Source organism: Homalodisca vitripennis, unplaced genomic scaffold (genome assembly GCF_021130785.1).
Source record: "Homalodisca vitripennis isolate AUS2020 unplaced genomic scaffold, UT_GWSS_2.1 ScUCBcl_2207;HRSCAF=6729, whole genome shotgun sequence".
NCBI classification, from domain to species: Eukaryota; Metazoa; Arthropoda; class Insecta; order Hemiptera; family Cicadellidae; genus Homalodisca; species Homalodisca vitripennis.
This window is the reverse complement of record NW_025778333.1, coordinates 33,090-60,159: the sequence shown is the minus strand read 5'-3', so window position 1 is coordinate 60,159 and position 27,070 is coordinate 33,090. Positions and strand designations below refer to the sequence as shown.

Below are 27,070 nucleotides of genomic sequence, written 5' to 3'. Positions count from 1 at the left end.
TTTTAGCGACAGCAGCCATCTGATTGCGCTGTGATCAGTATACAAGGAGAATGATCGTCCGTACAGGTAGCATCGGAAATACTTTACTGCCCATACAACTGCTAAAAGTTCTTTTTCTGTTACTGTATAATTCTGCTCAGCAGAGTTTAACTGTCTTGACGCATAGGCGATAGGGTGTTCTATTCCATTAATCACTTGTCCTAATACTGCGCCAAGTGCAACATTACTTGCATCAGTGCTTAAGACGAATTCCTTGGAGAAATTTGGATACACTAATAAAGGTTCAGTTACAAGGATGGTCTTCAATTTTTCAAATGATGTTTCCGCTTCTTCGTTCCACTCAAACTTTTGGTCTTTTTTGGTTAATTTTGTCAGAGGTTTAGCGATGTCGGCAAATTTCGGTACATGCCTCCTATAGTAACTACATAGTCCTATAAATCCACGAAGTTCCTTTTCATTCTTGGGTCTTGGAAAATTTTTGACAGCTTCAATCTTATTCTGACATGGTTTGATTCCATCTCTCGATACAACATGGCCTAGGAAGTTAATTTCAGACTTTGCTATTTGGCATTTCTTCAACTGGATACTCAAATTTACCCTTGAAATCTCTCTAGAACTTCACTAAGATCTTTAGCGTGCTGATCAATACTCGAACTGAAGATTAGGATATCATCCATGTAGGGCAAACATGCTTTTCCTTTCAGACCTGTGAGAGTAGTATCAACCAATCGTTGAAATACAGAAGGAGAATTGATCAATCCCATTGGCATGCGTGTATATTCATAATGACCATCAGGAGTACTGAAGGCCGTCTTCTCTTGACTTTCAGGGTGCATTTTTACCTGATAGAAACCTGAATTCAGATCCAGTGCCGAGAAGTACTGACTGCCTCCTAACATGTCTAAAGTTTCATGTATATCTGGAAGGGGATATATTTCCGGAACTGTAATTTTATTGAGTTCCCGATAGTCTACACATAGACGATAACTGATGGTACCATCAGAGCCTGCTTTCTTGGGGACAATGATTACCGGTGCTGACCATGGGGAAGTACTGGGTACAATTACACCTTTATCTAATTGTTCTTGTATCAAATTTTGTAGAGTACCTCTCTGTGATTGTGGCACTCTGTAAGGTTTCTTATTGATCGGAGGATGTTGGCTCGTGTTGATTTTGTGAGTAACTAAAGAAGTACACCCCAAATTCTCTATTCCTCCTAAGCTAAATAGACGCTTGTAGCGTTGGAGAACATTTTTTAATTTATTTTGGTCTTCAGTTGGGAGGTGCTTTAATTTTTCTTCAAGTTTTCCATTGAATTCCTCTGTCCTATTTTGTGTTAGATTTACTCGTTTCCATGCTCCTTTATTTGCTTCACTGTGTGGCTCTTCTATTTTGCAGAGCAGCGTATTCTTGTATATCACTAAATTTTCAGAGGTGATATTTATGATTTTGGTCCAACACATTCCTTTATTCACTTTTGAAAGGCTTCTAGCGACATTGATGCCATGAACTTTTACTAACGCTGGTTCTGTAATTACTGTTTTTCCTTCCATTTGTTCCATTTGATCCTTTTTGTTTTTGCTTAATTTTACTTGAATAAGCATTTCTGAACGGGCAGGCACGTTGATGTTTGTGCGACTATACGCTAAAATGTCAGGTATTTCTTCCTTCAGGATTTGTTTTGGTGGATTAAGGTTTGTTGAACTTGTTTCGTGGGAACATTGAACAATGCCAATGCCACTTCTCCTGCTTCGAGTTACAGGGGATTCTCTTTCATGGAAACTGCATGCTATCTTGTTTCCAATACTCAGAGACTTATTCTCAAGGTCAATCACAGCCTTTTTTCGTTTCAAAACATCGTATCCTAGGATAGCAATATAATCTTCAGGGAGATCTGTTGCTACGAAGTCACATTTTAAATCAAGTAACTCCAGTTGCAAGGTCTCTGTTACAGTGCCGTAAACGTTCATAACAGCACCAGTGATACCTCGTATTTGGATTTCAGTTGGAGTTAGCTTGTTCTGAGCCATTGTCCTATCGATCAGTGATACTTGTGCTCCTGTATCGATTACAATGAGACCGTTCACTCCTCCTATGCACCCTTGTACAATTAATTCACTCACATTTTCTTGTGTCAAGGTGGCAACAGCTTTGAAATTCAACTTCGCCTGTCTGAGTCCCGTGTGGTTCAGATTTAATGATTTCTGAGGTTCCCAGCGGCGTGCCTGGGTCCCTCGTTGTGGTTTAACGTGTTCGAAGCTGATCCACGTCCTCCATGCTGATACCCTCTGCTCCTGAAGGTTCCTCCTCTAGCCGCGCCTCTTCCTAATGCTGTATTTCTCATACCCCAACAATTGCTTGCTGTGTGTCCAGGTTTTCGGCAATTTTCACAATAATAGGTAGTTGTTTCACTTTTACTTCTACAATCCCTCTCTTTGTGACCTTTCTTCTTACATGTATAAACATACAATATCTACTCGCCTGGATTGGCATTCTCTGGCTTTATGGCCTGGTTTCCCACAAGTGTAACACGTAGTATCGGTGATCGTTCCAAAAACTCGCCTTGTCTTCTCCTCAAATTCGGATGGTCTTTTCTCTAAGTTGTTTAGAGCTATCGCCGTGGTTACAGCTTCTCTGAATGTTTTAGGGAACTTGATCCTGGTCTGCCGTCCTATTTCACCATTTAATCCTCTTACAAAGGCATCCATGGCTCTTCTATCGGCCTCTTCTCTCAGAATTTGGTTTGCTTCAGCGTTGTTTGTAACTCTTAGAGTTTTATCACTGACCCTTTTTACTCGGTCAGAGAACTGCTCAATAGTTTCTCCTCTGTTTTGTCGTATGCTAGCCAATTGCTCGAAGTAGTAATGATCTGGTAGGCTATCGCCGAATCTTTCCATAAAAGCAGCTTTTATTTCTTCTAAAGTTGTTGAGTTTTTACATTTTTCGTCTGACTTTGCAAACTGTAGAGCACTGCCTGTTAGTTTAAGTTTTAAAACTTGAAGTTTTTGAGCTTCACTCCAATTGCTGAGCTCTCCAATTCCTTCGATGTTGTCAAAGAAGGGGGCGACTAGATCTGCTTTCTCTCCATCGTAATGGGCTATACTTGAGACAAGCTCAAATGACGGCTTGCTGTCTGCAAGGGTCATGTCCATCGGGTACGGAGATGTTTCAGTTTTGTTCACCGCGGAGGTAGAAGCGTTGGCTAACGTTTCATCTAGTGTTACTTGAAGCGACCTCACTTTATTCGATATGGCATCAAAGGCGTCTTGGACCTCAACGGTCTTCCCTTCTAGGTGTACAGTGCCCATCGTTAATAATTTAAAAAAATTTGGTTTTCCTCTTTGGAATACAGTAGCTATACAATTCTCTAGGTTATCAGTGATATTCAATAGTTAAACTTAAACGCTCTAAATGAAATCCCTAAAAGACATTGACAGCAACAATGTGAATAACTAGTTTCCCTATTTTTCAGTAAAATAACTTTTCCCCTTTTTTTTTTTTCAATTTTCGATAATGGATCAATCAAACAATAAAGTTTTTCGATTTCCAAATGATACCAATCACTAATCGGTAGTATTGAGTTATCAATGGATCAATAGTCTAACAATGCCTCGATATACAAGTATATCAATACTGTAATGTGACTCAATACAGCTGCAATAATATTAAATAATCGTATTTGTTATATGATATACTATGTGCTATTACTTATATACTCTAATAGTTAATCACATTAACTGATATCACTTTGTTTTCAGTATAATTCGAAATTTACCCTTTTTATAAGTCAGCAACAAGTTACTTCCAACAATTATTGCTATTATACTCTTTTACACTTATATTAAAATTTCTACGGGTTTCTTTTTGTATACAGATATTAATGAATTATCAATCAAATTGAACAGTAAGCTAATATAGAATCATTGGCATATCCCTATTTCCAAGCAAATGATTTTAATCAACACGTTATTCTGCTTATATTTACGCTGAAAACATGATGGACTGAATGCCCTGGAGGTGACGACCTGACATGGAGGCTTTGGCAAAATAAAATACTAGGATGTTATCCTTTTAATTTCTCTTATTTAAATAATTCTGAATCTGTTTGTCAATAAAGAAGTTTAATGCTTAAAGCCTGGCCTCAATGCTGCATTCACCATTTATTTCCAAAGCATTTTGAACCATATTATTTAACCAACTATTTACTAATAATACGTAGTCTAATCTTAGGTTTCGCCAATGATTTAATTTAATTTAATTTAACAAAGTTCCCACTGCTCACCAAATAGTGACAGGGCTGCCATCTCGAAGGCTGTGGATGATCGTGACTGCGTTGACGGAGATGACAACATCTGCGTAGACAGTGGTCGGCAGTTGGTAGTTCCGGTCTGGATCACTGGATGTCCGGTGACGTATGCCCTCCTTGTTCCTTTCTATGTTCTATGATGACGTATGATGATGGCGTCCAACTTCCGCTTCATAGTGTAATGGCGTTGCACACGGTGTAATAAGCACACAGAACTAATCCAAGTCCATCTTCGTTCATATAAGTTGAATTTACTCGAAATTTAGAAATATAACATTGCAATTAATTTGTAAATGAATTTAGAATAGTAGTTATTTGGATAATGGAGTGTAAACTGAAATGTTCTAATAATTTTTCTCAACCACGTGGTACACTTCTTTATTTCTTTTAGAGTTCTTTTAAAGTTTTGAAATCATTTTGAAATAATTTGCTGGTTTAATTATCGTATCCCACCGCTGGTCACCACTGTAAGCCCTCCGATATTAGCCAGAGAGGCTCATGGTTAATAAAAGGGATAGCGTTTTGCTGCCACCACCCTAGCTCGTAGGGAAATTTAGAATAGTGGTTGAGAAGGGTCTTGAAATAATTACTCACGTTTCTCCTTTGTTTGAGTCCAATCTATATTCAAAATGCACTAAAACACTCGTAGGCGCACCCAAACTACTATATGTGTACCGGTGTGTTCGCATCTCACTCCACCAAAATAAACTTACTTCACACACTCTACATTGCCAATCCCTCCGCCTACCTCCGAGCCCTCAACTCGACTGCCGACCCGTGCTGACGAGTGCTGACCCTTGCATTTCCTCAGCACGGCCAGTCACCTCACATCACGCGGTTAAAGGGACTTGGGTTAGTCCAGTTAATTTACACACTGTGTAATTACTAAAATACCATCTAAAAATTACTATATTAAAATAGTAGTGTGCGTGCGCGCTACATTTGGGTACCAAATTTTCCTTGTCTGGACTTATGCTAATTTTTATATTTTACTAGCGGGCCCGGCGCGCTTTGCTGCGCATTTCAATAATTTTTTGCAAAAGTTGCCCGCGGCTTCGCACGCAATTTCCCGTTGAAAACAGTACACTATATTCACTTATTCTTTTTCTATCACATTCTAAACATTGCTGAGATAATTGATAGTCGTTCCATCGTGAGCCTCTTGGGCGTATTATGAAGGTATGTACCATATTCCTGCCTCTATCTAGCTGTTACCCACGGCTTCGCACGCAAATCTTAAGAACCGAAGTCCTTATATTACTTAGTAAATTTTTTTTTTTACTATAATAAATTTTAGATTAAATTAGTTATATCTCCGATGCCACGATTGAGCTTGCTTTGTTGTCTCGATCGAGAGAATATGTACACACGGAGTTTTGAGAACCATACTTCTGTCAAAAAAAACAACTAAGGTTGATTTTATAACATTCTTTATATTTGTAGCCAACGTAAGATAGTAATTATGATATCTGCATTACTCTTCTGATCAAGCATGAGCATGGTTTATATTAAATAAATATTGCAGTTAAAGGTGAATTTTTACGTCAAATTTGAATTGTATTATCTGGATAGTAAAGTCTATGTTTAACAGTGATTGCAAAAACAGTTTAAACAAAATTTGTCGTTTCTCTTAAGCTTACTCTATGCTTTAAAACTATAAGTGTAATATATGTTTACAAAGAACAGCTGATTAAAAATTTGAAAAGACGTTAACATATGTTTGCTGCAATGCATTTCTTATGGGTATTTCTGTAACCAGTGGGGCGGAATCCTGAATCGGGAAAGGGATGGGCATAGCTTATAAACCTTCTCCGTGGAAAAATACATATACGTACAAATTTTCATCATGATCGGTCTAATAGTTCACGATTCCATAAAGGACAAACATACAAACATTCATTTTTATATATATAGATACATGACTTGTGTCGATGCTCGTGTAAGCTCTATGACAATAAACGTATTCTTATTCTTATTTCTCTTCTAGAAATTAATGAAAAAATAATACGAAAAATGTAAAAATCTTTGTTTCTGATGATGAAATATAATAGCTTGCTACAGATAATTACATAAAATACAGAACTAGTAATTTATATAAAAAAGTTCCTCTAAAAAATTGTTTTATACACTTAAATTACACTTAAAACCAGGAGATAAACTCGTTCACGAGCATCCGGAGCTCACTCCCCACTTACTTGTTACTGCCAAGGTGACATCCAACTGCCAAGGTGACATCCAAGACTAATGTGGTATATAATATCCAAGAATAAATTATAGCCGATGATTATTTAATAAGACATTGACTCTTCGAATAAGTTTGTTACCCCAGTTCAAAACTTATTTTCTATGGATGATGTAAGAGGGTTTCGGTGTAAAGTGAAGAACTTGGTAGTGAAAATATATATTTTACTACGCAATATTGCCACTACATTCTTTTTTTTGATAACTCAGAATAAAACAGTTTATGACTGTAATGTTTTCAAATTTAATATGATTACGAAGAATAAGTTTACAAAATATATCAAACGTTTTTAGTGGTAAAATTATTTTTCAATTTTGTTCATAAAAACTGGGTAATAACAAAATATGTATTAAAATTTTCACATGGTAAAAGAATTATTTTTATTACCAAAATATATGTTTTAATAAAAAATAGACTTATTGCCTTTCAATTCGGTTCCCATAAAAACTAATAAACGAACATTTTTTTGAACACCATCATATTTACAGCCTGGTCTTTTCAGGTCACCTGTCCGTCAAAAAACAGTGAAATATTCATACACAAAACCTGTTATTAGATTAAAATACAATGTCAATAATGATGAATTGTAAGATGTGTACATAAATAACTAATGTTTATTGTGACCCCTGTAGAAATCTAGATAAATGACCCACCTTAGCTCTAAGGGTAACTGTGTTCTTGCCCGGCCTGAGCACCACGTTTGCTGTTCTCAGAGAGTTTGTGTAGTCTGCTCGGGCAATTGTAACCACTTTAGTTGGCCGCAATTGGCTGTCCTGTCGCCTGTTGGTAAACGCACATTTGTCAGTTGGCGCACTCCTATTTTATATTTAAGTCAACATTCTCTATATTTATTCTTGTACAGTTAATTACAGCTTATTAAACAGAAACAGAAACAAACAGAAACAGAAATCTTTATTTGCTATCATCAAGATAGAAACAGGCGTCATGTAGGCTACATTATATATAGAAAAGTCTATTTGCTTGCCAATTGCCATAGTCTCTCTCTCCAGGTTAAAAATTCATTGACACTGTAGAAGGGTCTATCTGCCAGCCAAGATTTCAATTTCCTCCTAAAAACTTCCAGCTCCAAGACCCTCAAGGATGCGGGTAAGGCATTGTAGAATTTTGCACCTGCGTAAGAAGGTTTTGATTCAAAGAGCTTCAAGCGATGGACCGGCAGGTTGAAGTCAGTTCCATGTCTGGTGCAGTGTGTGTGAACATCCTGATGTCGCTTATTTATTCCCAGGAGACAAGCTAGTGTTGTAGACTGGAAGATATATATATTTACAACGGTTAACAACTTCAGATGTTTAAAGACTGGCCGGCAACTATCTTGTATTTTCATTCCTTTTATGGTTCGGATGGTTCTCTTCTGTAAAATTAGAACTCGTTGTAAGTTATGTGCAGAGGTTCCACCCCATACCGAAACTCCATAGTATATGAGGCTCTCAAAAAGGGCATGGTAGGCTGTTAAAGCTGCCTCCTCTGTGCTGACAGATAATGTTCTTTTAATGGCGAAGACAGTTGTGGACAGCCTTTAAACTGTGATTAAAACTAATTTTAAAAAAAACTAATTAATCTACAGTAAACCTAAACAATGTAGTCAAACTGGCACTGAATTTCAACTTAGGGCAAGTACATAAATAAGCGATAAGTAAAAAAATTATGTATCTTCTCACAACAGCAATTGTTTATACATTTTCAAATTGAATATTGTTATGAGAACCACAAGATTACCTGAAAGGTGCACAGGAAATGATCTCAAAATGTGGTTTCATGGATAAATGATGATGCAACAAAGTATTTTATGCAATACTCATAGAGAAATAGACAAAAATTGCAACAGTTCACTTTTGGGTTTTCTTTAAGTAATAATTACTTTCATTGAACCAACAAACAACAAGGAAAGCGATGAAATAAATTATTTTAAACTCTAGCCTTATTGTATTTGTTGTATAAAAGTAATTAAAATATATTCAGTATTAATTAATCAATTAATTTAATACTATACTCCGACGCTCCTCTAAACTGGATATTAAAGCATTGTGAAAACTTTCAAAGAATGCCCATATCCGTGTATACGGACATTCACGTTAAAGATTCTACCCCAATAATTTATTTAGATATTATACATTTTTTTTGTATATAAACAATCAGAATGAACTAAATTACAAGAAAACAATAGTTATAGCAATTTTGTAAGAATAATTAAATTTTTAGATTAAAACTTAGTGTACAACACTAAAAAGTAAACATGTAACTTTCTAAAAAAAACAACATAACTTTTACATATAGCGCAGCTATGACTAAAATCACTGACTATTTTTGGATCTCTTCAGACAAACAAGATTGATTTCAGGATTTCAGATGCTCCACGTAAGAGGAAGAGAGCTAAACTCAACATTCACATAATTTTACAGTTTTTAAAATATTAATCAAAACATTTTATGTTTGTATTTAGTTTAATTTTCTCTTTCAGTTGATATTATATTTTTATAGTGGAATAATTTTTCAAAGTGCTTTTTCTCATTTGAAAAAAAATATATATATATATATATATCATCATCATCATCATCCGACGTTTCCGTTATCACGGGTCGTCGTACACAGCCTCCTCCACTTTTGTTTGTCATTCCAGGTCTCCACTTCCTCCACCTGTATTTTCTGTAGTCCCCTTTTCTCCATGTCTTTCCACACTTGGTCCTCCCATCTTCCTCTCGGTCTTCTTCTTGGTCTTCTTCCTCTTTCCTCCTTCTCCAGTGCTATTCTAGGCATTCTATTATCTCCCATCCTCTTCACATGCCCCATCCACTGTATTCTTCTTCTTTCCATTGTCTCTTGCTGTGAAAACTACCTTCAATCTTTCTCTGGTTATTTCGTTCCTTATTCTATCTCTTCTTGTAGTCTTCTCTATCCCCCTTAAAAATCTCATTTCTGCTGCTTGCAATCTGCTTAAATCATTTTTAGTCCACGTCCACGTCTCTGCTCCATATAATAAAATTGGTTGGAAATAAGATTTATACATCAATACTTTTGATTCTTTCCCAATGTTCCAACTCCACACAATCTTCTTCACCATATTGAAAAACTTTCCACTCTTCCGTATTCTGTTTCCTATATCTTCTCTTATTGTGCCCCTATCTGTTATGATACTTCCTAAATAACAGAATTCCTTCACCTTTTCAAGTCTTCTTCCTTCAACTAACACTTCTTTGTTATTTCCTTCCCTTCTCTCTACTTTCATTACTTTTGAGGAATTTCCACAAAATGGTCAGTTGTTTTGTGGAAATATTTTTTAAGTGCTATTTTGTACACAAAATTAGAAAAATGTTCAAAAACTTCTTTTATAAGTACCATTTGTGTTTTTTTTTATATAATAAATTAGCAGTATATGCATGTTTTATATGTTTTAATCACACAATTAATCTGAAAAGAAAGTAAAGAAAGATTAAGAACCTATCTAAAACAATTTTGATTTTGTGGATTTTTTAGTAAAATGATACACAATCGCTGAATAGGCTTGGCATTTTTTAGCAGTACCTTGAGTAAAATCTCCGACATTTTTCTAACAAACCTCTTTTATTATGTTCCGGCACTAATAGGGTTAAACGAATATTGACCACCACAACATGGACAAAAATGTTAACCCTTTGAGTGCCACGGGTATTTTCCGAAGGCATATGCCTAAAATGCCACGCTGTTTTTCGCATATTTTGTAAGCTTTTGGGAAAAAAAACTGTTGTAAAATAACTACCAAACAGATTTCCATCATTTTGTTGTTGTTTTTTTTTCTTATTAAATGCAGAATATGATACATATCGTTACAAATAAAATTGTATTTATAAAAATTTCAGTATTTACACAAAAACTTTTTTACTTTTGTATAAAAAGTTAGGTTTCGACCTAATTTGAGTGTATACAGTATTTTTAAGATTTTTTTCTTTTATACCATGATAAAGGCCATATAATTCTAAATGAAACCCATGTGTAATATCTTATTCTAGAATTTTAAAAACATGGCATTATATGAATTAACAAAATGCTGCCCGGTACTGACATTTTATAATCTGTACTTCATTTGTCAGAGTTTAGAAAATTACTTAGTAATGATGTAGTTTTCCCAATAAATCTATTAAAACATCAATATAACTCAAATAAATATGATTAGTAAACGTAGAAATAAATACTTGCTAACATATTTACATACAAGTTTACATTTACTAAATAATAATCCTAATAATATATACACTGAAAATTAACATTTTTCGCTTGAACACAACTCAAATCACTACATTACTTTTGTAAAGAAATACAGTAAAATACTGTATAAGTTACTATTTTATTTTGTATTTACTCAAATGCTTGGTTATAGGCACATAAAACAACAAGAAAGGCCGTTACGCAACACAGTACTTGTCCGCTACGTTGCGTGACTGGAAGACAGAATCATGGCACAGGTACTTCGGTATTATCACAGCCCACTATTTTTGGACGAGTTTTCCTTATCAGAGATCAAAATAAACTTCATTATACTTCCTTCTTCTATAATGAATCGAAAAATACTTGATTAGTCATACTTCTCATCTCCAAATAGACACACGAATGACCTGACATTTTCTAATAATGAAATGTTGTTCTTAGAGTTTTTGATTTCATTGATTGTCGTAATAACTTGTAAATTCCAAAATAGGTTAAATAAAAAGTCAGTTGTTTTTAATACTGTAATTTATTTTGTCCCCGATAAGGAAAACTTGTCCAAAAATAGTGGCTTCTTGATAAATACTCAAACAACATAAAGTTTCACAGATAAAATATTAGAGAAACAACATAAAAACTCGTATTTATTGATAGTTTGGAACCTATTGAATACAGCTGTCTGGTTATTGTGCCAAAATAATCTTGTACTATATAAAATATTATTGAAATACGAAACGTCAAAATTGGCGACGCTGTGGCACTCAGAGGGTTAATAATATAGTAATTAGCTACAAACTTTGCCTTTTTATACAAACAAAAGTTTATATTATTTACTTAAATTAAAATACACTACAAAACAACATTTAATCAGCTGATTGGTTACTCAATTTGAGAATGAGTTACATGTGTTTTAAGTAATCAGCTCTTTCAAACTTTCAAAATCTACTTTCCAAAATGAATTTTGGCTTCAGACAGACAAACTAGATGGACGTCAACTCATGATATCTTAATGATACATTATATCATTGTGAATGAATTTAGAATTAAGAATTCAAAAACAAAAATTGATATCAATAAATAATAAAAATGAAGATTCAGTAAGTTTAAGACACAACACCGATACATCACCATTGAAACATATATTTTATACAAATGGTTTATATCGAGTTATAAAATCTTAAAGAAAAGGCTTACAAAGATGACACAAACAATGATAGAATACAGCATAATGATATGAACTCACCTTAAACATACCGTCTTGTGGAATTTGCTGGCAACATTAGCCTGAGCGAGGCTCCGGTCTTGTTTATAATCAAACCTTTCGACCAGAGGAGCCTTCAAAGATGTCATCTTCAGCTCTTCAAAATCTACCCTAAAAACAAAAAAATTCATAAGAAGTAGACCTGCAAAACTAATGATTTCAATAAACTTAAATTTAAAAATGTTTAGAGGTTTTTGAGTGGTACTCTGGTTTCAAGGCTGGCAGAACTTCAATTAAAGATGATCATCATTCAGGACAGCTTTCCACAAGCAAAACAGATGAAATTGTTGGAAAAATTGGTGCATCTGCCTTTGACAGCAACGAAAACAGCGACGTGTTGATGTGTGGTGTGAACTCAAAGAGATATCTGAAAGTGACCCCACATTCATATCTAGGATCATAACGGTGATGAAAGTTGGTTTATGGTTATGATCCAGAAACAAAACAGCAGTCATCAGTACGGAAAAGTTCACAATCACCAAGATCGAAAAAAGCTAGACAAGTGTGAAGTGCAACAAAAACAATACTTGTGGTTGTTTTTGACATTAAAGGTATTGTCCATCGTGCGTACATGCCACCTGGTGTTACAATGAACTCTGATTATTATTATGGCGTTTTGAGGTGTTTGAGGGAAAATGTGCGTCGTAAAGGGGCTGATTTGTGGAAAGACAAAAAAATGGCTATTGCATCACGACAACCCTTCAGCTCATGCTTCCATGAAAACAACACAGTTTTTGGCCAAAAACAACATGGATGTTTTACATCCTGCTTATTCGCCAGATTTAGCTCCTTGTGGCTTTTCTCTCTTTCCAAAAATGGAAATGCATATGGGAGGGTAACAGTTTTGAAGACGAAAAAAACGCACGAAGTTCTCGACGGCTATCCGGAAAAGCTGTTTTTTTGACACTCCCCAATCATGGAAAAAATGCTGGGTTTGTTGTATCAACTCAAATGGTGCTTATTTCGAAGGGGATAACAGTCAATAAGATAAAAATTAGTAAACCTCTTCCGGGAATTTTCTGATACCACCTTGTATATCACTATAGATGGCGGTAGGCGTAGACTGATATCACCTAGTATAGCACTATAGATGGCGGTACACTTAGACTATCAGTAAGCATGTAATTTGACAGAGATCTATAAATCATTAACCTAAAGGCCTACTTTAAATCTCAATAACAAATAATGGTGGTACATAGCCTTATTAGTAATTTCCATTGATATAAATTTTTTTCTTGCTGCTTTCTAATTCACTATTAAGTTTAATTACCGAGAAATGAACTTGTCAGTGTTTCCCTCCTTGGCTACCGGCTCGACAGCTATCTGCAGGTAACCACAGGTGACATCCGCAGGCAGCAGGCTAGTGAGAGACACAACCGCTTCCACCGAGTCTTCTGTCTCCAGCACTCTCACCTCCACACTGTCTATCGTGAACCCGTCCCCCAGTCTACACGTCCATGGAGGTTCTACAACAGTCACAACTAATGAGATCACGACACAGCAAACACAAAAACGGAAATCATAACAAAGTATTTAAATTAAATTAAATTAATTCAATGTAAATTTATTTATTTATTGAGGCAGAGTTCGGATGGAACAGACATACTTTCTTGAAGTACCTCAAACTAATAAACATTTTGGAATTAAGTGTAGACCTATTATACACTGTTGATGTTGACACTGATGTTTGGAAATTAAATTCCTCTACTAAATAAAATTATAAAACACACAATTATAGATTTTTAATAAGAAGATATGAAAGAGCACACCCTAAGCTATTTTTTTTTAAAGTTACATTACATTTAAACACATATCAATGATATCTGGTGAAACAACTTTTCAATATCTAGTTGATAAAATTCTGTCACCTTTACATTTAATAATCTAATTAAATTAACGTTTATGAAAATTGTATTATTTAAACTAGATTTAAATTTGTTGACATGTGGCAAAGCATGATTAATTGCTGCATTTATTAGACTTCATGAATGCTGCTGAAGCTTTACAACAAAAACAAATTATTTGTATTTGTATTGTTCTCAAATTTACTGTAAGCCATATTTGACTTGTAGTACACTACTCTAGTATATTTGTGAGTATGCTAAATAAATAAAGTTTTTTTTATTTGAATAATAAAATATTAATCAATTTGATTTTATAGTAAAAAGTAAAGGAATAATCACTGCATTAGTCCTAAATTCTAATACTTATTTACAACCTTTTTGTGCACTGTATAATTTATTTGCAAATTAGCAACAAGCTGCAGAACATGTTATTGATTAATTACATCCATAGTACATAGTACATCCAATATGATTTAAATGTTACTAATTACAATATCAGTTACATTACATTAATGACAACATCAAACGCCGATCTATTATATTTGTCCCTGACTTTAACCAGAAAGAAATTGCAAGGTAAAAAAAAGGGTTTTCAAACAATTTTCTTTCTTTTTAATATTTATCTGAATTTTTTCTGAAAGTCTCTTTAATACAATCCCAAACAATGAGATTCAAAAAAAAGGTAATAGTTTTTTCTCATTTAATATTTGTGAAATTTATAATTTTTTGTAATAAATAGCAATATATTACATGATCAGTAAACAAATACTGAGAACTCTGCCAAGGGGATGAATAAAATTCACAACAAATTCATATCACTCCAGTATACCTTTTAGTTGGATATCAACTTTGGTTAGTGTTCAGTTACAAAAAAGTCACTGCAGTATAACGGTTTGGTAATTTTAAATGCTAAAATTATCGTTGCCATAACAATATTTCCCTCAAATGGACTTAGGATTAAAATCTTGGATTGTTATAACGTAACCACAAGTCTGTTACTAAGTCAATCTATGGAGTTAAATTAACCCCTTTAGTGCCAGAGGTGAAAAAAATCCATGTTAAAAAAAGGGCAGAGTTTACTTTTTGTGTGACAATGCAAAGTGTCCAAGGGATTTTGGACAAAAATGCCGAGTTTTCAAAAAACAATTCATCTAAAATTTATTTTTTATCATAAAAAGCTCTTTTAATTCTTTTTAAAAATTAAATAAATTAAGTATCAGAAAACTATGTAACATTCAGATATTTATATAATTAATTTAAAAAATTAAAAATCGCTTTAGACAGCGACATTTCTATGGGAAAACAAAATGAAAATCCAGTTTGAGGTAAAGTAACTACTATAATAAAAACTTTATTTTGAAATTTCAAAATTTTCATGATAAAGAGTATTTTTAAAACATTATAAAATTCATGTGTAATAAACCTAATATTGTAACCATAAACAAAATGACAAAATTCTTAGTAAAACGCAAAGTTTAAGAAAGAAATTCACTTAAATTTTGTTTTTCATCATAACAAGCTTCTTTTCTTTTAAAGTTTTAAAAGGAATTGTGCATCAGAAAATATGTAACATTTAGATGTTTTTATAATTAATTACAAAAATTTAAAATCACTTTAGACAGCGACATTTCCACGGAAACAAAATGAAAATCCAGTTTAAGGTAAAGTAACAACTATAAAGAAAAATTTATTTTGAAATTTCATTACTTTTATGATAAAGAGCATTTAAAAAAAACCTGACACCATGTGTAATATTGTACCATACACAAAAATTATAACAAAATATTAAGGTGCTAAAGGTGTGTTTTGCTATTAAAAACAGGGTTTAGGGTTAAAGATGTTAGTTAACAAGGTGAGCAAACTCTCGAAGTGAGGATGTATTAGGTTTATCCAATTATTGTAATTCAAAGGTATATTATGTTGTAATATTAGTTTCCACTTACTTATATTGTTAATACCGCAATGTTCTTGAGGTAGTTTTTCCTCTCACTGTTTAAAATTTGCACGGGTGACACCTATTTCTAAGAAAGGGGACAGAATTAACCTGAGAACTTTGTCCAATTTGCAATTGTCCCCATATTAAGTAAAAGTAATTGAATCCTGGCATTTTGAAGCAAACCTGTATGATTATTTTGTATTACAATTTGTATATCCCTTCAGTTTGGTTTTTAGACCTCATCACTCCACTAATATTTGGGCCAGCTTGAGTATGTTATTGACATATTCTCAAGGGCTTTGTAAAAAAAACTTGCTTACTGCTGTGTAGCTTTTAATTGATTTGAGCAAAGCATATGATTTAGTGTCACATTCAGTGTTTGTGAAAAAAGTTAGTATTTTTTACAGTAATTAGGAATAAGGAATTGCTACTACTTGAAAGTTACCTTAGCTATAGAAAAAACATTTTGTATGTGTAAATAATGTCTTCTGATGTGTTAAATGTAAGTACAGGGGTGTTCCTCAAGGCTCAGTCCTTGGACCTTTTTATTCTTAGTGTTTAAATGAATTTTAGTTATAATGTACTTCAAATCAAGGTGCTTTATGTGATGACACAACATTGATATGCTCTGATGTTAATGTTTACAAGTTAATTCTCAACTCCACCAATTCATGTTGAAACCTAGCGAAATTATGGTTATTCTGCCATTAATCTGGTTTTAAAAACGATGTAAGACTGAGGGTATTATTTTTTCATTGAAAATTAATTTAAGACACAATTAATGACAACTTTTTTTTAGAATCGGTTAAACTACTTGTATTTCCTAGACAGGAACCACTATCTGCTGGGATGAAGCATGTCGATGGCTCTTTGTAAGAAATTGTCAAGAGTGTTATTATTCTTACTAAGGGAAATTTAAGTATTGTTTCGTGGAGCCAGGATGTTTTATTGATGGCCTTTTTTGGTTTCCTTCTTTCACAAGCCATTTAAGTTACGGTTGTACGCCTCTGGGGGGTATATTCTAGTGCTGCCAAAAAATCACTTTACATGGCAATGAAGGCAGTAAGGGGTATTGCTGGCGTTATCTGAATCGAGAATCCTGCAGAGCAAGTTTTTTAAATATAAAATCATGACATTACCAACTTGTATATTTATAGTAATTTAATTATTTGTTAAAGTAAATATAAATAATTTTAATACTCCACAGTTTAGTTGCATAATTATCAAACAAGAAACAAACAAGACCTGGTTGCACCAAAATATTATAGATTAAGTAAAACAATGAAAAGTTACCAATACCAACAGTTGAGATATCTTTAATAACGTTACCTGTTTCCAATTAGATTTGTTGCCAATAATGAGTTTTTTACAAAGTTGTATCTAAAGGTGGCTCTTTAAGTGTAATGTGTTATACAATTGAAGAGTATATGTCTTGTAAAATTTTATATCTTTAGTTTACCTTTTTTTAAAAATTGGTTAACATTGTTCTAGTAATAATATAGGTTTAGGAAAATCTTTAGACTTACTCTGACGAAGCCTTTTGTAATTTTGTAAAAAATTTATTTAATGGTTAATAAAGATCTTGATTCTTGATTTCTTGATTCGGATGTACGATTCCTCTTGAAAACTTGAAGGGGTGAAGAGTAATTAGAGTTACTTTGTTGGTGATCACATTAGTGCTTGATTTTTGTTATAGACAATCTATTAATCATATATGCTAATCTTCTTTTTTCCTTTAAAAGTTAAGGTTTGCAGACCATGACGTGGTGAAAGTGTCTCTTTCAAATAAGCCTAGGTCAAGAAGAGTGACAATTTTCATTCTGGTTACAAGCTCTTTTATATTATATTAACCTGAGGCTATGTCATAGGTGCAGCGAATCATCAGGAAGCAGATCAAAGCGGAAGGAGGTTATTGTTTCTAAGTATACATGTCTGGATTCACTGAGAGATTTGTGCCATATGTTCCATTTTTTTGTAATTGGGTTCTGGGCGTTTACATTTACAATATCATTTTGTTTCCTGCCTGCAGAATCAAAGGTTCGGTTGTCAGGTAATCTTGAGTGATATTGAAGCTTGATTGTAGATTTGTTTCAAAATTGGGTCCAGATTTAACAAGTCCGTCCATATAGATCAGACCTTACAGCACCTCCCCTACAAATCTATGGCAACCTTTACCCCTGGCTATCAGCAAAGAGGGTCAACTTTAATTTGCACCTTTTTTACTACCATCAGGTAATGCTACAATCTCTTTTTTTAGGATTGAGTTTACACCTGGAAAGCAATCTTCGAATTGAGTGAATTTCTTTAATTGATGGTTCTCAAAACCAGCCTTATGTTCATGTCAGCAAACATTTGCGAATCAGCCAACATATCTTGGAGTTGTAAAGCATGTAGGCTTAATTGGGCTCGTTTTGTTTTTATGTCACAGGGTTTATTGCCAGCAAGCTGTGTGATAACTGTTCGTGTTAATATCAAAAGAACTGATTTTTATTTTATTTATGTAGAACTTTCTGTTATATAAAATATTAAGTGGACTCCTCCACCAGTCATTGGGGTTGTTTGCATCGGTACTTCCACATTTTCCACAGACAAAGGGTTCTTAGAATTAAGGTGATTCCTGATTTTAGCAGCAAACCTTTTTTTTTGCATGTGACATGTTGTAATGTCGTTACTCTTTACTAGAGTCAAATAGAAAAATTATGTGGTTAGCTTGCTAACATAAAGCAAGTAGTGTAAGCTCAATGTGGACCACTTAAATCCAGCTTTGGTTGAGTGAGATTCATACAGGTTCATTTATGGGGATAAAAACATAATCAGTATTGTTGCTCAATAAGTGGTACAGGAATTCTCCCAAAAATCTTCTGAACACTTAATAAGCCTGTGCCACAGCAGGAACTCATTAAAAGACACGTTTGTCTGTATATGTATTTAAAACTGTAGACAGTGTAGGTTAAAATATTTGTGAATTTATATCATCAGTCAACCAAGCATTATCCAACACCGCTAAGGCGAGGGAAAATAATTGTCATTTGTATTTGTATGTGTGAGTTTGTGCTTTCAAAGGATTGGGGGGCGATGACTCAGGGCCCCACATCACTAGGACTGCGCTACCACGCCCGCGACCTAATAATTTATTTGTTGGATTCTGGTAACTCCATGGCGATAATTATCTTGCATTAAGCTTAATTCAAGTTGGAGTGACACCTATCTGTAAGCATTTTCTTGAAAATTGAGGTCGTAAATCCAATGTTGTGTTTACTGCCACATCTTTTGGTGGTGTTAGTGATTATCCAGTTTCTTTTTCTTACAAGGGGTGGGAAGTAGACGGGTTAGGTAAGCTGTATTATTTGTATTCTTTTATAGGTGAAAGGTTGATATTCTTGCTTAAATTCCTGCGAGTTTTTGTTTGTGAAGTTCTTTATTTTGCAAGTTCTTCAATGTCTTTAATGGCTTTACATTGTCAATAAACAAACTTAAAGAATTAAACTCATTATGTCGTAAACTGGGAGGAAGTCTTTTAGTTGGCGTACAGTATGTTTGTTTTGAAGTAAAACAGTGACAAATAGTCCTATACCGAGCATCTAGCAAAGTCAATTTATGACAACATAAATTCAATTCTGCCTCTCCCCCTACACAGATAATTGTCAATTAAACAAGAAGGTTGAAGTTGGCTGTGAAACTCTATTCTACATTGGCACTGAAAATGGTAAAACTTTCGCCCATTAGCAGTTCCAATTTCTAAGTGTCAAGAAGTGACCAAATCTTACTTGGTAACTATGTTGGCAATAAGAAAAATTACAGATAAACAGAGTAAGTATAATCTGAAGGTTACTCCATATGACCTCGAGTATACGCGAACCTAGGGAAAAGTTGACACAAAATTGAGCAATCTGCCACTCACCTTATCCCTGGCGTACGCCCAACAGTGTCGGCAGTGTTAGAGAGAGTAGGGCCTCCACTGATGGTATCGTTGTGAACTCCTTCGCCACAGGTGTAGAGCACCTACACCACAACACAGGAACACCAGCTGGCCACTGCGGCCCGCCTTGGACTGTCCACTCGAGTTATACGCAAAACTCGTTGATACAATTTCTGCAAGGAATGGCTGAACACGCTCGGCTGGGCTATCTGCCTACACACCCAAAACATGATATAGTTGATTTTTTTGCAACTAAATGGAGAGAAAGAGACATAGTTGTTACATATTAGGTCTCTAAGTTCCACCACAATTGTCTACTGTCGTCTGACGTTAACATATTGGACTTTATTACACTAGAAATGGCCAGTGGCGAAGCTGAAATATCAGAAAAAATCGGGGCCAACACTTAGCAACACTTAAGGATGCATTACCAGACCCTTGCCTACTCATCAAGTTAGCTCTGGACTGATAGCTACGCAAATGCAAACTTGGGCATTTAAAATTGGATTTCTTTATATTGTGTCTTCACTAGTAATGAGTCATACTTTTATAGTTATATCAGTCATCTTAACTATGAAATTATTTATAGAAGTGGTTGCTACGGCTAACCATTAGTTCTTAATGATGTTGTGTACAACTCGTTTACGAATGTGTGCCACTTACTTGCGGTCAAACTCAGTAGCCTCCTACATATAATAAACAGACAAAGACTGAGTGGGTGTGAACTACAAATAAGGCATTGCCTCTCTTCTACTCACTGATTATTATATTTACTTGTGGGGTCCATGATATTAAAGCAAATCATTGAGATAAATCACACTGAAAATAATAAAAAATATTTATATTTGGGGATACCAAAGTTCAGGTATTAATCATGTATAGGAAAAGACCTTCAATTATTAACCTGGATCAACCTATCCCGCTCGCAAGGCATGAATCAGGCAAACGGCCACCACACACCACCACAATAGCCACTGCTGCTTAAACGCACAGATCGGCACGCCATGCTGCTTTTACCTGCTAAGCGTATAAAGTGCTTCTCTCGAAGTCGCAATATTTTGTACTACTTACGGGTTGTTTGCTATCAGGAGACATTTACTTAAACTTTATGCTAAAGGTAGACGTTATTAAATTATTTTGCCTAGTTATATTAGTTTGAGCGGAACAATGGCGGGTTGTGTGTGTACACTTCGTGACAGTGAAATCGATCTAGTATATTAGTTGTGATTGCGGACGATTCAAGTTTAGATGTATTTGATGTACCAGAGCCTTGTGAAGTGGTGGTGGGCATTCAGGATGTACAGTTCGGAGTTGGATAAACACGCTCACAGTGGCAAGAGTCGCAGTGACGGACGAGCCAGACAATGTCATTCAACAGTTAGCTGCGCAACAAACAAACCCGGACACCCAGCTGGGTGTCCGTCTTGTGCCCCTCCTCTAGGTCTCGTACAATCAATTAATTGAACCAATATTTAGTTAAAATAATTTTCCATATATTTATTTATAGTTAATTACAATGACAGAATGTGTGTGTTGTAAGTTGAGGCGCCGCGTATTTGTCAACGATCTAGATTGTGCGACCGGCACAGAGCGAATTAATTGAGGATTAGAAGCACCATGAGTGCTTGGAAACAATGCGAGGTGTTGGGGAGAGGGTTTTTGTTTTAAAAACAAAATTTATGGTGTATTTTTCTGTTTTTGGAGAGTTAATTATGGTTAATTTTATGAACTAAATGTTCTAACACCGCATCAAGACAGGACTAACTTTGTTTAACGTTAGGAGTATTGTTATTAGCTTGCTGTGAAAAGCCAGTTTAACCATAATTAGGCTTAAGAAAAAAATAAAAATGGAGCCTTTAGTAGGTACTCTGAAGGAAGTTCCAGTATTAAACATCAACTTGGTAACATGTAGTCTACAATGAGACCAAAATATCTCAAGACTTTGTTTAGCAATGTTTTCAGATGGTGCGAACTGGATACACTTAAGTGATCTTCATAAACCACTGGCTATGGTAAGAACTAAAGATTAAATCCAAAAACTAGTCGACCCATTTATGTATGCAGTCTAATTGAGTTCAGCACATGAATAAATACTAAACTTTTAACATGTTACAGTTCATGGTGAACAATCTTTATACTGTTAATGCTAATTGGTTATGATTCAAAATTAAGCACACAGGTTTAAGCTTTATTGATATTCTTGACTTTGACCTTTCAATACTACAATACTAACCTCCAGGGGTTACTTGTAGGAAAGTAGCCATTGAACATTGTCTTGAAAAATAGGTAAATTCGGAACTGTAATAAGAAAGATGCAATGTCATTTTGTTTTGGATTTTTACGTTCCTCGCCTCTACGTCGAGAGTTTTTGACAACGATTAAGCCAGGCCAACAGTTCGACAGAAGCCTGGAATCCACTTAACCATTTAGGCTGTATCTGTAATGCAGCAAAACATCCAAATTATGCAAAACTTATCAAATTTTATGTCTTGAACATCATCATTAAAACTCATTTGTATATATTCAAAATCTAGAAAGAAGTCCAGTCAGTGACGAGTAGCAACACCAATGAGAGCACATGCTGTAGCAACAGCTTCAATGACAATGTCAGCACAGGTGCCATAGACAAAACCAATGTCAGTGACAGCTCAATGCGATTGACTTTACGTGCCTAGACAACACAATGTTGGTGAAGCTCACAGCTCAATGGCGCTGACTTTTTACAGTGCCCAATAGGATCAATCCACAATGTCGGTGAAGCTCAAATGGCGATGACTTTTACAGTGCCATAGACAACACAATGTCTGAGAGTGACAGCTTCAATGGCGATGACTTTACCAGTGGCCCTTAGACAACAACAATGTTGGTGACAGCTCAATGGTCGTGACTTTACAGTGCCATAGACACAACTAATGTCAGTGACAGCTCAATGGCGTGACTTTACCGTGCCTAATAGACAACACATTGTTGGTTTTGACAGTCAATGGCGCACTCTGACTTTACAGTTGCCTATAGACAACACATTGTCAGCAGGACAGCTCAATGGCGATTGACTTTACGAGTTGCCATAGACAACCACCAATGTCGGTGACAGATCAATGGGATTTGACTTTACCAGTGCCATAGACAACACAATTGTCGGTGGGATGACAGCTCAAATGGCGCTGACCTTTACAGTGCCATAGACAACACAATGTCGGTGATGTGATTGAGGACAGCCTCAATGGCGCTGAAAACACTTTCACAGTGCCCACTAGACAACACAATGTTGGTGACAGCTCAATGGTGCGGACTTTTACCAGTGCCATAGACCAACACAATGGTCGGGTGTCTTTGACAGCTCAATGGCGCTTGGACTTTCTATACAGTGCCATAGACAAACACAATGTCGGTGACCCTCAATGGCAATGACTTTTCAGTGCTATAGATGCTATAATAGGAAAACACAAAGTAATAGTGACTGCACAATGTCGGGTTGACAGTCAAATGGCGATGGTCTTTACAGTGCCAAAGACAGCAAAATTTGGCAACAGCTTAATTGGCATCAATGGACTTTACAATTCCAGAGGACAGCACACTTAAAAACATTTGAAATAAAGGAGTTAAACTTATTTTACAGTGTTACACTTAACTCAAGTAACCTTGTTTTCCACTTGGATGAGAAAAATTAATTCGAATCACTTAAATAGATAAATCAATTGTAATAAAACACGGATTAAATTACTTTAAAACTAAGCCACAGTTACTGTATTAGATTTTAAAGCTTCATCAAAATTCTTGTATAAATTTTATCAAAATTAAAACTTTACTTAAACGGAGAATTAGATAGTAAATTGACACTTACCTCCTAAGTTGGAGTTTTAACACAAAACTGTGGTAAAGAGGCATTCCAACCTCATGTTATTGTACCAAAGCCTCACCTCCTCATACACCCCCAACATGTTGCAGCACAAACGCCAATTCCCCGTGTAAACACTAACTGTGTAAAGAGAGCATCCAACTGCATCGTATTGTACCAAAAAAGCACTCCTCATACACCCCAACATGCGCAACAGCACAAACGCCAATGCTCCGTACACAAACTGTGTAAGAAGCATCCAATCATCGTATTGTACAGAGGCCTCTCCTCATACCACCACTCAACATGTGCAGCACAAACGACCCAATTCCTCTGGTAACACAAACTGTGTAAAGAAAGCATCCAACTCATCGCTATTCTGTACAGCCTCCTCATACCACCCCCAACATGTGCAGCACAAACGCCAATTCTCATGCATACAAACTGTGGCTAAAAGAGAGCATTTCCAACTCATAGTTATTGTACCGTAAGCTCTTCTTACACCCCCAACGATGTGCCGCACAATCGCCAATCCTCCTGTAACCACAACTGTGTAAAGGGAGGAGCATCCAAACTATTTGTATTGTACCAAAGCCTTCCTCTACAACCCACCAAACATATGCTGCACAAACGCCAATTCCTCCAGTAACACCAAAATGTATAAAGGAGAAGAGAGATCACAACTCATCGTTATTGTACCAAAGCTCCTCATACACCCCCACATGTGCAACACAAACGCCAAACTCTTCCTGCATCACAAACTAGTGGTAAAGAGAGCATCCAACTATTGTATTTGTACCAGAGCCTCCTCATACCACTCCCAACATGTGCTGCACAAAACACCAACTCCCTCTGCGATAAAACTGTATAAAGGGTAGCATCCTAATTATCGTATTGTACCCAGAGCCTCCTCTAACTCCCAACAGGTGCAGCACAAACCCAACTCATCCTGCGATACAAACTTTATAAAGGAGAGCATCCTACTTATGTATTGTACCAGAGCCTTAATACACTTCCAATACATGTGCAGCAAAACACCAACTTCCTCCTGCGATACAAACTGTATAAAGGGAGCATTCCTACATTATCGTATTGTACAGGAGCCTCCTCATACACTCCCACCACTGTGCAGGCACAAACACCAACTCCTCCCTGCGGATTACAAACTGTATAAAGGGTGATCCTACTTATCGTATTGTACCTAGAAGGCCTCACTCATTACACTCACAACATTGTGCAGCACAAACACCACTACTTCCTGCATCACAAATGTGTAAGAGGAGCATCCAACTCATGTTTATTGTCCCAAAGGCTCTCATACACTCCCAACACTGTGCTGCAGCACGAACACCAACCTCCTGCGATAACAAATGTATAATGGGAGGCATCTACTTATCGTATTGTACCTGAGACCCTCCTCATACACTCCCAACATGTGGCAGCACAAACACCAACTCTCCTGCGATACAAACTTGTATAAAGGGATGCTTCCTACTTATCGTATTGTACCAGGAGCTCTCCTCATACACTCCCCTAATGTGCAGCACAAACACCAACTCCTCCTGCAAACAAAACTGTGTAAAAGGGACCATCCATCATCGTATTGTACTTCTTACTCTCTCATACTGCTCTCTCACATATTCTAATCTTTTCTATCTCTATGAAAAGTCAGATAGTTCATCCGTATTGGGGGGTGTGATGTGTGATTGTGTTTCTCGTACTCGTGATTTGTGCTCAGGGACTTGCATTCTCTGCAGTGATAACCTTTTTCTTTCCCTTCTTTTCTTCTTTCCGTTCTCTCTTTTTGTGTGAACTAACTCCTCCGCCAAAAAGATTTCAATCCTCAAAACGTTGTTATATACCTTTTTGTAACATTTATAGCATTTGGTTATAAAGTCCGAAATCCTATGGTATTTAATGGGTTAAGTGTAAGAGGAGAAAACTACTAGTCCTAAGTTCACCTGTCATAATTAGAAGATGTTAATCAATCAACAACTTATGCTGCACAAATGACTGATAAAACTCCTCCTGAAACACAAACTGTGCAAAGAAGCAGCTTCCAACTCATTGTATGACAGAGCCTTTCATTCCACCTCCCAGTTATAAGCAGAGTGTACACAAAGAGTTTATTATGAATTTTGAGAGAAAAATCAAAATAAACTGAATTTTAACATTGATATGGCTTCATACATGGAATAAGAAATATAAAATTGAAGTGTATTACTTTTTTTCTCAATTCAACCGGGAGGAATTGTCCTACTAATTTCTATTTGTCTGCAATGTTAATTAAAGAAATGCAGTCTTATCCATGCAATAATACATTTAAGAAGCATAGTTTGTAAATATAACTGTAAGAGAAATATTGGCAAAAACTCAGGCCAGGTTGATTTCTCTTCTCACGCTGCTCTCGAATAATTTCTTTCAAAAAAAAAAAAAAGCGTAGGAGAGCCTGCTCGTTACGCGAGAGGAGTAGGATGGCGGAAGTTAACAAAGCAAACCTGCCAGGACCCCGCTTGAACCTCGGTTCTGACCTCCAGGGGGTTTATTCACAGATATCAAAACACCTTAAAACACACAAAATAATTTACCACACTGGTCTTTGACTACTATATTTATACAACAACAACAAAAACTGTAATAAATTTAAAATCAACTTTTATGAATAAAAATATATTTTTTTACGTAACTAATACAATGCACTTCACAAATATTTTACAAAGTACAACAAATTATCAACAATTATTCATAAAAATATTACAGATAACAATAAAAAACATTTTGAGGTAGATACTTATATAGACTACTTACAGTTAAACAATAACATGGCTTCAGGATATTTAACTAATACTTGGGTAAGATTAGTTCTATGGCATGATCTGGTCACGCATAGTATTTTAAATTTTTAAGAGAAAAAGACAATGATAACCCTTCCAAAACGCTGAAGATATACTCAGTATTTATTTTTCTGTTGGGTTTATTATCTGATTCAGGTGGCTATAAACTAGATGTCGGGCCTTTGGTGAGGATGAGTATGATTGAAGAAGCACCCCACTACCGGGAGGGTTGTGGAATAAATATGGATTAATCTTAAATATAAAACATTTCAAAACCAGTTGGATTGCTGATGTGCTTAAATTTTCTTAGCGCTTTTCGGGGTTTCTAAACCTGAGGCAACGTCAAGTGATTGATTTGTAATGTGATTATTTATAATTACTTTAATTACTATTATTAAAGTTCACCAAGTCTCAGTTTGTGTAGAAAATAATTTGTTTTGACTTTGTTAACAAAAAAGCCTTGGGTATATATTCGTCAACCGCTAGGTATTAAAATGTTTTTACAGATATATACGTACAATGCATGTAAATTTAGTTGTAGCTAAAATTATTATTTTTGATAAACGATAAAATCTACCACGTATACATAAAAAACCTTGTAGTAAATACCTCTAATAGTATAAATAAAAGAAAGCAATTGGGAAAGTTTTAAAAAACTGAAACTATTTTATGAAAGGAACAGGAATTTCCGGA

General features: G+C 35.3%; 1 protein-coding gene across 1 annotated transcript in view; it reads right to left on the bottom strand.

Moving 5' to 3' along the window:
• Positions 1-21,076, bottom strand: part of LOC124371893 (trafficking protein particle complex subunit 10-like) — a 78,915-nt gene extending 57,839 nt beyond the window's left edge. Inside the window, 5 exon segments of the mRNA XM_046830261.1 lie at positions 7,202-7,328; positions 11,989-12,117; positions 13,277-13,472; positions 19,789-19,918; positions 20,969-21,076. Of these exon segments, the coding sequence (XP_046686217.1) occupies positions 7,202-7,328; positions 11,989-12,117; positions 13,277-13,472; positions 19,789-19,918; positions 20,969-21,076 (690 nt within the window).
• Between the last annotated feature and the right edge of the window lie 5,994 nt (positions 21,077-27,070).